The sequence below is a fragment of the Callorhinus ursinus genome, unplaced genomic scaffold (genome assembly GCF_003265705.2).
Source record: "Callorhinus ursinus isolate GAN/ISIS: 27379988/994484 unplaced genomic scaffold, GSC_fseal_2.0 scaffold15, whole genome shotgun sequence".
Classification (NCBI taxonomy): Eukaryota; Metazoa; Chordata; class Mammalia; order Carnivora; family Otariidae; genus Callorhinus; species Callorhinus ursinus.
The window spans coordinates 34,499,033-34,511,929 of NW_027397077.1; the positions used below are offsets into that span (position 1 = coordinate 34,499,033).

A 12,897-nucleotide genomic window follows, 5' to 3' on the forward strand; every position below is an offset into this window, starting at 1 on the left:
GAGCTCTTCATTGTTAGCAGTTTGATTAGAATGCTGTGTATTGGTGGGTCGGGGAGAGCTGAGGTGTCCGTGTGTGTGTCTGCTCAGAAGTGTATGCATTGATGTTCTGATGCATGTGCTGTGCAATTATGCATGTATGAACTGTGAGGACTTGCGCTGTTGGTGTCTTGCATTATAACCCCTTTTGGGGTCACGTAAAAGTAATGAATATGGTATATGGCCAAAAAGTCAGAAACCTGCTCATTTAAATAGTGTGTTAGGCTTGGGGACAGGACAGTTGTTAAGCAATATTCAAAGTAATTGAGCATTAGCATGTGTCTGGGGAAAAATTTTTAAAGGCCTAAAATCCTCTTGTGTAACTCTTAGCTCAGTATGAGCTCTTGGTATTTTATTTGTGATTGATACTGAAGATGGTCATGTCTGCCTAGTGTTGTACTTAAAATGGAATTTCTGCATGCTTAGCAGGAGCTTGAACCGAGCCCCCCCCTGAGGCAACTGGAAGACCATAAAAGGGTACGTAGTCTTGGATGTTGGGAGCTAATGACCATAACACCTCCCTCAGCCATACATTGTAATTTAAAGTCAGCTTATGTTGGTGTTGATATTGTTAAAGCATTAATTGGCTCAGGAGCAGTCACAGACATTAGTATTAGTGAGGTTAACTGGCGAGTCCACCTATTATCTACCTACTTGGGCCCTATACCTTGCCAGTGTCCAAATGATGACCAGGAAGCTTTTCATGACCTCTCTTCTTTTTCTGTAGTGGCTTTCTAATTAGATGAAGTCTTTAAAAATGTTTTTTTCTGCAAGTGACTGATGATCATTATGGTTAATTTATAATAAGCAAAAAAAGTTTAATAAAAAGTTCACAATTATATTACTCAGCTATAGAAGCAGCTAATGATATAATATTTCCTCTGCCCACTTTTTTTACGCAGGTGTGTATACGTGCCAACGAACATTTTCTTTGTCCTTGGGATTATTCTAAGTGTACAACTTCTGTACCTTGCTTTTGTCATTTAATATTGTGTATGATGATTTTCTTTGAAAGTCTGAAAGTTAATAGCTGTCTGAAGTTCCACAAATGAACAAGTGGTTTGTAATATTTTCCTTTGATGAAGAAATGAAGAAATGGGTACATCTTTGGGGAGATTCCTAGAAGGGCATTCTTAGGCCAAAGGAGAGATACTTTCTTTAGGTGCTCATTATGCATTGCCAAACCATTTTCTGCAAGGCTCATCTACATCGTTAGCATGCTGACCAATTCATGTTACTCATTTTTGGAAGATAACGAGATATCCTGGATTTCTGAGTATTTATCATATGCCAGTTACTGTGCTAAGACTTTTACATATGTTAACTCATCAATTTAATTTTTATTAATGCTGACATTGACTCAGTGACACAGCCTTCATCCCCATTTCATATTAGGAAACTAAGACACAGGAAGATGAGGTACTTTACCTAAGGTCATGCGGTTAGAACATGAGCAGTTATAACAAAGACTGCCTTGGAATTGTGGTCATCAGTGTCCTGGAGGATTTATGCCTGAGATGAATGTGTGGCCCCGTGCACCTTTGTTCTGCTCACATGCTCCAGCCCCTGCTCAATCCCACCACATCCCAAATTCTTTGCATTCTTCTTTGATTGTAATTTCTCAGGCTATGACCAAAGAACAGCTCCTGGGGAGCTGGCATTTAGCCTTTCCCCTCAGCATCCTGGGTCTCTGGCAGTTAGTCGACCAAGGGCCCCTTGCATTCCTGTGTTTTCCATCCATACCTGTGCTTTAAGAATTGCCACAGGCCTTAAAAGTAGCTGGAAAAGACACATAGCCATCCCTCATGCCCTAAGTTCTCAGGGGACACGGTACTGAATGCTACATAAGGGCATAAGCTTTGGAATTAGAAAGAGGTTCAGGTCTCCCTGTGCCAAGCCCTAGCTGTGTGATTTAAAGCAAGTTATATATCCACCCTGTGCCTCAGTTTCTTCTGCTGTAAAATGGGGATACTAATAGCCTCTGCCCCTTAAGACTGTCCTGCTGAGCTGTGCTCACGAAGCACTTAGCACAATGTCTGGAATATGACAAGGGATATTAACTATTGTAGTTACCTTGCAGACTGAAACACTTCAATTGATTTGGTAGACAATAGTAGCAAAGGAAGGTATTTTTAAATTGAGGCGCGACCTTAGTGCTGACTAAAGTGTGAAAGGCTCACCACTCATGTGAGAGAGGGTGATCTTTCCTGCAGCACGTGATTTTCAAGTTGCTGGAACCTAGGAAGCTAAAAAGGTCACTTTTTCTCTCCTGTACCTATGTGGCAATATTAACTCCTTAGTGCCCTATTCGGCACTTGTCTCTGTCCCTACAAATCATTAGTCATTCAGTCGAACTGATAGAAATGAAACTTGTTTGAACCAAACTGCAAGGTAGGAGCTTGGTTTCATTACTCTACATCACTGAACTACCATTTTCACTGTTCTAAAATGACACTTACTACAAAAGAAACTCTTGGCCTTTGCCTTTTCTCAGGCTTAGGTAATAATGTGTGTGTGGAATTTCTTACCAGAGACAAACATCTGATATCTGTTTGCATACTATAGGTGTAAACTTCTGGAAAAAAAAATTAATGTTATTTAAAAAGAAGTGGGGGGGATTGCATGGCCAAATGTTAAAATTTCAGAAGTGATGTTATTTGGGGAGTCTTTTTTTTTTTTTTCCTTTTCTGCAATCGGGTTTCTGATCCTAGTACGCTGTGAGGAGTTTTGTGCTCTTGAGTAATTTATATCATGATGATTAGGAAGGCTTCTCTCTGCAGATTTTAATTTTTCCTAAATTAAACCACTGGCTCAGAAAACAGAATTTTTCTCAAACCTAAGTTTTTACACTAAGGATTTGCATAACTTTTTATAATGTTGTCCATTTTCTTTTTCCCTTTTTACCTAAAATTATCAGTCTTTATTCTTTCAGAAAAGGAATAAATCTCAACTTGTTTAAAAAAAAAAAAGGCAAATCCCACATGCTCTGTGGTTTTTTTTCCCTTTCAGCTTAAACTTTTTTGTGTGTGTGGAAAGAAGGTGAGGTGAATATGTGCCAAAAGCCTTATAATTAAGAAGGAAAAAAAAATAAAAGTTTGTAGGATAGAATGTATGTGTGTGTGTTTTTCCATAATTAGCACATTTCATGATATTCTCTTATGGGGGAAAATGTACCATTTGATGCATCAGTTGCTATGGTAACTGCTAGGGTTTTTCTGTGGAAGGAGAGACAAAATGGTAATGTGAGATCCCTTTGTAGCTTCAGTTGGCATCCAGGCTGCATAAATGTGAAGTTCCTGTGCCTGGAGTCCACGTGCTCCCAGATGACATGTGTTCCTTTACCTCCTGCTTGCTTGATGGCAAACTGACCATAGTCTTGCCAATTGCCCTCAAGCTAAGGATCGGAAAATCTAACTGAGTTGCTCCTCCCTGAAGCGGAATTGGAGTGTAAAAGCTGTAGTTGAGACTTCCTAAAAGACGTGTGTTGGTTGGTTGGTTGGTCATGGTCACCCTGCCTTTGAATTGACCATTCCATCTTCCATCTTCCAGACGCTTGCCAGGATGGCTACATTGGCTGTCTTGAGCAGTTGCAGCTCATAGGCCTCAGCCCGCCCATCTGTCTCTCAAACAATGTTCTTGTGATGCCCAGAGGGATCCAGTTAGAGAGTTAGGATGGTTTACTGCCAACCATTCCCTATTGTGGGAATTCAAACACTGTATGTTACTGAAAGAAAATCAAACTGATACATCATTATGTTGAAAAAAGAAAATCATATTTAATCTCCTGTTACATTCAGCATGGAGGTAACTTTTTCTTTCCCCTTTTTCTTTCTGGGTCAGCTTCTGTGAATGATCCTTTGAAATTTGTATTTCTCTCATCTTATGAAGTCAGCCTTTAGATCACCATGCTCTCACTGACTGCTTTGGAGACCATCGATGTGTTTGTTTTGGTGCTGGAGACGAAAACGCCAGCAAAGCTATATCTTTATAACAAAATGTGGTTTTCTAAGCCATTAAAGAATATTGTGCCAATTGCAGTCTATTTAAAAAGTACGTGAAAACCTCATAAATAGCTTCCCCTTTGGAAGCACTCTCGGAATTTTGTATTTACAGTTAGTCAAGGTGGGTAACAAATCTCATGAGCTAATAGAAGCACCCTCCTTTGCTGAACTACAATGAGAGACATATTTGTGGATGGAATGTAGAGAAGAAAATAGAGATTTTTTCCATTTCCTGAACTTTGAATTAAAAATCAGTACTGCCCCCCCCGATTTATCCCATCCCAGTTTGTTCCTCGAGTCTTTGACCAGCAGCATGAATTAAGAAAGAAGAAAAACTTGACAGTGTAGCCCTGGGACCTTACGTGATTTTGACGCCAAACTAAGGAGTTTTCTGCCTTTCTCCTTTGTTCCCTGGTGCCGTGTTCCCCTGGCACCCCAGCCTCCTTGCCCCTCTCAGGGCCCTTCTCGCCCTCCCGTCTGCTCCCTCCCATCTTGTTTTGCAGACACCCCACTTGAAGTCTCCAGACCTATTCTTGGAGCTTATTAACAAATCACTTTAAATTCTACTGACTCATGTTACCATTGCAGGTCTCTTCAGAAGAACTTTTGAGCCTCTATTTTAGACACCTGCTATATCTTAGCACCCCTTCCCTCTGCTAGACTTCTCACTCACCTCTCCTGATGATATGCCAGAGGAACTCCGTGCCTTACTACTTTGTCCCTGGGAAAGACTCTGGGGGAGAACCATACAGCCTCTGACTTTTAGAAACTTCCAGACCGGGAGGTGGTCTGGGAGACACTTAGCAGGACTGAACGTAGAATAGAGCTGAGAATAAATCTCGCTGCTTTGTGCTGCTTTGCTAACGTCCCCTAGTATTAGAGAACAAATCGCGGTTTTATTTATTTTTTTGGTTGGAGTTGTGGGGAAGAGTTGTTACGTCTTCTGTCCAAGATTCCTTTGATAGTTACATTTTTAAAACATTGTATTACGGAGAGGTTCAAATACATACAAGAAGAACTAGAAGAGTTTTGAGAACCCACATTCCTAACTCAGCTTCAGCAACTATCAACTGGCTGCTCATATCTATATCCCTTACCTATTCCCCTCCCTTATTATTTCAAAGCAAATGTCAAACTCATTTCATTCATGGTGCTTATTTTTTGATTGGTATGTCTGATATCTGCCCCTACTTTATTTTCTATAGCATTATTTTTTCTTCACCACTCAACCCACTGACTGTTTCTATAAGAAAAGCTTACTTTCAGCTCATTATATCATTGTGCAGTATTACTTTTATATCTTAATATTTTCTTACAATATTGGGAATAGACCCTATGCTTGGGGTAACATTTTTATTTTGCTATGTGAAAGGTGACCTGTAAAATTCTCATTTTGTCTGAGTTTTATTGGCTTACCCCAAAGGGACTTTTTCGTTTTTGTTATTGTTAGTTGCCCTTCAGAATTAATGTTCTGTGTTTATCACTGTGAGAGAGAGAACTTGAGATATTTAATATTCTAGATTGCTGCTTTTTTTTTTAATGATGTGCTTTCCTGAGAAAATATTGAAGAAGTTAACTTCAGAGTTTCCAAGTGCTTTTATTAATAATTTGTTTTTTCACCGAGTGAAACTGAGCCAATTATAACTGAGTACCTCCATGTTTTTTGAGTATTAGTAGCTCAGTTATGCATTAAATTCAGAACCTGATTTCATTATCCTGTTTGAATTAAGGGTGAGGCGCTCAGGCAAATTTTGGTCAACCGTTACTATGGAAACATCAGACCTTCAGGAAGAAGAGAAAGCCTCACCAGCTTTGGCAATGGCCCGCTGTCACCAGGAGGACCCAGCAAGCCTGGGGGAGGAGGTAGGCTGTGTGGTGTGCTAATTAGCTGCACGTGTGAATCGAGTGTGCCACATGAGAGCTACATGTTTCTCCTTAACAGGTTGAAACTAACAGATGAATTTGGGTGGCAAGTGTGTTTTCTAGCAACTTGTTTTGTCTTTGGTCTACCATCAAAATGATATCTAAAAATATTTCCCTGCAGTTAGATATTGGCTAAGTATTTTGCCCCTCTTTCCAGTACAGCAACCCTCTGGGTGATTTTTGAATGACACAAGGAACTTGATTTTACTCCCCATTTTCTTGTGCTTGTGAGGATTCATTCTTCCCATTAAATAACAATGGTGTTAGCAGTGAAGATGGTGAAAACTACCATTTATTGTACACCTACTGAGTGCCAGGGGCTCTCCCAAGCATTTGACCTTCTTGTTTGCTCCTCCAAGTATCCCATTGTATGGCAGGTACTGTTGTTATCCCTTTTTAACAGAAGAAAAATGGAAGCTTGTTAGTGACTGGTCTATAATTTGAACCTCGATATGTCTAATTCTAATGCCTATGCTGTGTTCCTCCCAAACTCTGAAGGGAGTTTACTGAAAAGAAAAAAGAAAGAAAAGGAAAGCCTCTATAGAATTGCTTAAAAAAAAAATCCTCAAAGAGGTTGCAAAACATTGTAAGCACAGTTACAGCAAAAGTTGCAAGAACGTTGAACTCAACTGTGGGTACTGGTTTGGGTTTTAAAGTGGGGAGGGCAGGAGTTCAGTGCTCGCTGGAAGCACAAATGTGAGTTGTCTGATTCCTTGTCTATAATGATGACTGTTATGCACTATAGGTTTTGGGGGCATTCTGTAGGTAGCACCAAAATACTTGGTGATGAATAAAGTTATTCTAGCAATATCTGGGAAGGGGTCTTGAATTTCTCACCAAATGAAAACTTGAAGCCTATCTACTCACTTCATGGGGCTGTACAGCTTCAGTGAAGATAGAGCTCTTAGAGTGTCCCAGGAACAGGACCTTAGCATTCCATCTGCAAGATCCCAGGGATTCTCAAGCAGAAGTTCCTCACATAACATCTCAAAACTATTTCTCTTTACTTTCTGTAGTGGAGTCATTCCACAAATATGGGAGGCCCTGGGGAGGCCTTCTGAGGGTGTTTTAGAAATGCATCAGAGACCGTTTCTGCTTTAAAAAAGTTGTAAGAGAGAAGAGACGCAACCCAATTTCTACTCTGCACTATGGATATAATGGATCTAGGTAGTTAAGACAAGCAGTGCAAAGGAGGTGGCATTTGAATTGAGGTCTGCAGGGAAGGACTGGCAGATGATTTTCTTCTCTCTGAAATTGATCAGCCCGTGTCCCCGTGTACATTAACATTTCAGTTATTGCCAATAATAATGCAAGGCAAGTTCTTATGTAGGCACATTCTAAACACAGTTGGAATCCATTCCACTAAACGGCATAGGCCCTGTCTTCTTAAGTTTATTCATATTATCTCAAGCTCAGTGGGGGTGGGAATTTGATCTCTAGCCCCAGCTCTTGGCTCCATGCCAAGCACTGAGTAACTATTGAATGAATGAATGAACAGATAAATTATGTGAAGTGTTGAGTTTGGGGCTAGAGTGGGTTTGTTAGAAACAGGGCTAAAGTGATTGTTATAGGCTATATTTTCTTAAGAGTGTTCTAAGACATGTATAAGTTCAGTTTGTCTCTTGAACTCAAAAGTTTCTTAATAATTCTGCACCAAGTCATTGTATTTTAATACCAGGGAGAGTCTTGGCTCGATGGCTGTAGGTCTCTTGCTGGAAATACGTTGTTTTTCATCTTACCTACCTGCCTGCATTCAAATACCATCTCTGTTACAAGCTGGGTGTCCTCCTCAAAGACAAGTGACTTCATCTCTGTGCTAATAATTAGTACCTTCCTTGTGGGGTCTTTAAGAAGGTTAAAAGAGCTCATACTGTTAAAACATTTAGTGCATTAAGTGCTGGTGCATAGTAAGTATGCAATACAGACTCTGATTGTGGTTAATAAGAGCAATATTCCATCTTCCCAGGGGGAGGCTCTGGGTCCAGCTCCACGAGTAGGGGTGAGATGAGCCTGGCTGAAGTTCAGTGCCACCTCGACAAGGAGGGTGCCTCCAATCTGGTCATCGACCTCATAATGAATGCGTCCAGTGACCGAGTGTTTCATGAAAGCATTCTCCTGGCCATTGCCCTCCTGGAAGGAGGCAACACTACCATACAGGTAAGGAGACAGCTTGCTGCTGTGTGGCATCCCTGCTGAGCAGGAAGAGAATCTGTTCTGAGAGCCAGGCACCTGCATGGTACCATGGTCTTCTATGATGGACAGCTCATTCCTAGAGCACAAAATTCTGTTCTTATGAAAAGCAAATTCTACCAGTATCTTCCTCGGTCATTCAGTCATAATTCAGAGTTGGTTTCAAAACATGAGTTACATCTGAAAACTTATAAAATGCTGAGGATGTGCAAAGAAAATTGATCCAAGATGTGGGGCATGGTAGGAAGTCCATAAATCTTTGTTCAATGAGTGATTGAATGAAGTATATTTACAGTTTTTATCCCAGATCATAGACAGTCCCATCAGAGGATGACCAAAAAGGAGTTTGGGCTGTGTGTGCTGTTTAGATTTAATTTTTGTATCTATAGACACTGCAGTTATTGCTGGCTATAAATTTCTCTACCTTTCAAGTGAAAAGTTCAAGAGAACCATTTGAACTAATAACACCAATTTGAACTAATAGGAAAAAGTCAGGCTAGGTTAGTCAAAGATGTGTAGGATAATTTTTTGATAGCTGGATAGAATATATATTTTAAAACAGTAATAAAAACTTGAAAGAATTCTTGATAGAAGTCCTTAATGAAGCAATTTTAATGAATTTCATAATATTTTTTTAATTTTCATGTCGAAATGGCAATTAAAATTATTTCTTTAAATATTTTATCATCCCCTTCTTCATGCAATCTTCCTTCTTTGTTGGCTCTTGAATAAGTGTTTACTTAGCTGCGTGTGTTTGTACACCTACATTTGGGTAACAGCTTTATTGAGATATAATTAACACATCATAAACTTCATTCACCCTGATGTGTATATCTGACTTGACAATAAATTCTTGGGCCCGAACTTAAATCAGAGTCTGAATTAATGGAGTCTTGGATCTTAGTGCAAACTAGAAGAGAATGGGTTGCTGTGGGTAGATTCACCCCGGGCCAGGTTGCATTTCTCAGTGCTTACTCTCCCAGGCACCCTACCCCTTGCACGAGCTGCGGAGCCATCTGTGGTGGTCCTGTCTCCTCGCGCTCCAATCCCAGCTCTCCCTAACACACACTTCAGAAGTTCATTATTAGGCGATGCCCTAAGTGGAGATTTGTGCCGGTGGCAGAGTCCACTGCCTGCCTGAGTCATCACTTGGGTGCTGGAATTGTGACACACTGGAATGGCTGTTTGACTTTGTCACATGTGGGTCTGACCGTGAGCGTGGATAGATCCTGTGGTCCTTCTCATCATTAGGATTTGGACAACCCACTGCCATTTTGGAACAGAAGCAGTGCTCAAACACTCCTTGTCTTCCAACCACAGGATTTCCAGTGACTAGACGTTTGAACTAAACATTTATTGAGCACTTTGTGGGTACACAGAGCTTTAGTAGGAACTACAAGGCAGTGGTTTCTAGAAACAGAAGCCAGTTGGTCTATGAGAATTTTCTTCAGGCATAGCCAAGTATGAAAAATGAAGGCAGTGTAGTGAGTTTTTCATAAATCACGTGTATTCAATTTGAAGAACCATCTTACCATTTTATTTCTGATATTATGTCCTCTCCAGTGTCTCTGCTTTCTTGAAAAGATTTTGAGAGTGGATGACGGTTTTTTTCTTCTCTGTTTATTAAAGAAGTTGGGAACCCTAGGTTATTCCTTCTCCTTCCCAGTTTTCTTTTAAAGCTTTAGTAATTAGAGAAATCCTAGAATCCTAGAAGCTGGTCTTCAAGAAATTGAAAAATCTAGCACGGATATAAGAATGTAAACACATGCACATAGGAAGCTCTGTCTCAAGGATAATGGTAATGCCATCGAAAAGATAAGAATGGTAATATGGATCCTCCAAGGAAGAAGTGACAACTTTTGTGTGAGGAGTCAGTGAAAGGTTTTTTGATGAGAATGGCTTTGAAAGATGGCTTCGGGTCTGAAAGATGGAAGTTGGGTGTGGATCTGTGGCATGGGCTGGCTGTGTCGTGCTGCGTGGGAGAGAAGAGGAGGCCCAGAGTGTAGGAGCAGTAGGGGTGCTGGCAGAACAGGAATTGGGTCCCTCGGACTGAGCAGAGCCGGCATAGGGTGGTGGACGGGGACTGGCAGTGGGAGAGTTTGTACGCAATAACAGGGCAGCCCTTCAAAGGGCCGTGGAGCTGTAATTTAGGACTATAAATCTGGCAGTATAGGACAGATGAGTTGAGGAAAGCAAGGTCCAGAAGAAGGCAGCCCAATAATTAAAAAGCTAATTAGCAGTAATTTAGGGGAGAGCTAATGAGAACCTAAACTGAAAATAATTCTGTGATAAAACTGGTCATAACTTGGGAGAGGATATGTTCTTAGGAGGGGCCTAGGGGAAACTTTTGGGGTGCTGGAGATATTTATGGTTACGTGGGTACATACCTGTTTCAAACTCAGTGACGCATACAGTTAAAATTGGTATACTTTATTGTACATAAGTTATACCTCAGTAGAAAAGAAAAAATGGGGAGAAAAAGAGATACTGAACCTAGGGGGCCAAGAGGGTCAGGGACAGAATATCATGAGTGCAGACTCTCTAACCCTCCCTCCTGGAGGCTGGAGCCTACACCCGTTGGTAGTTCATAAATGCTGGCCAAAATGGCACCTAAACGGACATTGGAGATGAGAAGGTCAGAGGTCCCCGTTGGCTCTTTGAGGCTTTAAAAAGTCTGGATGATGAGATGCGTGAAGGCACCATTAATTAAGGAATAATGAAGCATGGAAAGGGCTCGCGGGGGCTGAGGGCCGCCGGCACTAAGGCTGGCTGGCGAGATGAAGTCTGAGGTTCTGGCAGGATGCCGTGTTTTTCACAGTGTACCCCCGATGGCAATGGCAAGGCACACAGAAGCTGTTTTTCCTTCAAGTTCTTTATCTTGTAAAGTAATTATGAATATTAGTTTCATGTTTTCACACATTTATTACTCATATGCTCAGGCTCCAGATGAAATGCCACAATAGGGTTCCAGTAGTTCAGCCCCATAGGGAGCGGAGAGGTCTTCACTTAAGGCAGCCAGCGTCCTCCTGAGCGGGTGAGCCGGGGTGGGAGGGCATAGCACCGAGGGCACTCGTGCTCACTCTTTTCTTTCTCCCTCTCCCTGTCCTCTCCCACCCTACCCCGCCTTCAGTGACCTCAGAGGGTGGAGGGGAGAATCTAGCCCACCGCTTCAATAGAGACCTGTGGTTCCAGGAAAATGCATTCTAGCCCAGAGTTGACTGGTGAGATCTCCCTTGGCCCTGAGCTTCTCTTTCTGTGGAGAATGTGACAGGAACTCGGCTTGTGTGTGGAGCCGGTTAAGGACAGGAGCCTTGAAGCCCCAGAGGGGAGCGATGTAAAATTTCATCCTGCTTTAGAGAAGCTGGTTTGAAGTAGTACATGACCAGCTGGGAAGTGAGTCTGAGTTGGGTTAAAGCTGCCATTGTGACTATTAATGATTGCTGAAATGCTGTAATCCATTAAAGGCAGGGTCAGTTCCAGCCAGAACTCCACGCCCACTATCACTTCCTGGTCAGATTGCCGTGTTACGGTCTCAGGAAGGGAAATTGGGCTGAGGTCAAGTGGGCTTCCATGGATAAATGTTGCACAGTGACAGGCAGTAGAAAGGGCAATCACAGGGAAGCATGGAGGGCTCCAGGGCTCCAGAACTGGATATTGCCTATCCAGGAAGAGGGCTGCAGAAGGACCCTTCTGCTTATAAGCACCTCTTCCCAGGATCTGGGATGTGTTTCACACAAAGAAGGAGAATGAGACCCACCCTCCAGTCTCGTCCTGTGTAGGATTAAGGAAGTTATTCCTGGGTTTCTGTTCCAGTGTCTGTCAAGTGTGGACCTCTGGGATCCTTGTCACTATGAGTCAGAACTTTTAAGCAGTTACTAGATATTTTCCCAGGAATTCCTAGGACCTGGTAGTGATGGTTGGCTGGCTCTATTTCTGAAGTTTTCCTTGGCTTATAAAAATAATTATTAAAACTATGATGATTAGACAAACTCCAGATGAGCCATACAATAGAATACTATTCACCAAAAAAAGGGAACAAAGTATTGATAAATGCAATGACTTGGGTGTATCTCAAAGGCATTATGCTCAACAAAAGGAGCCAAGCTCAAAAGGAGACATACCAGGTAGTTATAATTATATGACATTCTCTAAGGACAAGACTGTAGCGATAAAGGACAGACCCGTGTTTGCTAGGATCAGGGGTGAGGGGACAATTTGACTATAGAGAAAGAGCACAAGGGAGTTTTTTGTGTGATGGTGCTGTTGTGCATCCTGCTTTTGGTGGTGACCACATGAGTCTATCCATCTGCGAAAGTCTGTGGAACTGTATACCAAAAAAAAGTTGGTTTTACTGTATGGTCATTATAAAAATTAACAAAAGTAAAAACCATAATGATGACGATAGTGGCCAATTAAGTGCTTACTGTGAGCCAGGAACTGTGCTTCAGTGTCTGTCACGTATCCTCTCATTTAACCCCCACACTCTCTATAGGAAGCAGGTGCCATAATTACTGCTCTTTACAAAGGAGGAAACCAACATGAAAAATCATTAAGGAACTTGCCCCAGATCATACAGTCAGTAAACAGCAAAGCCTAGAGTGGAACCAGCGCAGCTTGGCTCTGCAAACACCTCCTTGCCTGTGATGGCTTCATTCTGTGGGATGATGGTAAAGATCCGAGGAAGAATAATAGGTGCTTTATAAAGAAAGATGACTTGCTCCTTCCTACAAGGTCAGCCCTTGTCATC

General features: G+C 41.7%; 1 protein-coding gene across 8 annotated transcripts in view; it reads left to right on the forward strand.

Moving 5' to 3' along the window:
* Positions 1–12,897, forward strand: part of ITPR1 (inositol 1,4,5-trisphosphate receptor type 1) — a 322,408-nt gene that overhangs the window by 210,064 nt on the left and 99,447 nt on the right. For 3 of the 8 annotated variants that reach the window (XM_073901575.1, XM_073901577.1, XM_073901582.1), the window contains 3 exons: positions 463–513; positions 5,768–5,900; positions 7,927–8,117. The exons of 1 other annotated variant lie outside the window; for it this stretch is intronic. In XM_073901575.1, coding sequence (XP_073757676.1) covers positions 463–513; positions 5,768–5,900; positions 7,927–8,117 — 375 coding nt within the window. The remainder of the gene's footprint in view (positions 1–462; positions 514–5,767; positions 5,901–7,926; positions 8,118–12,897) is intronic. 4 more of the 8 variants (XM_073901576.1, XM_073901578.1, XM_073901579.1 and 1 more) reach the window with 2 other exon arrangements.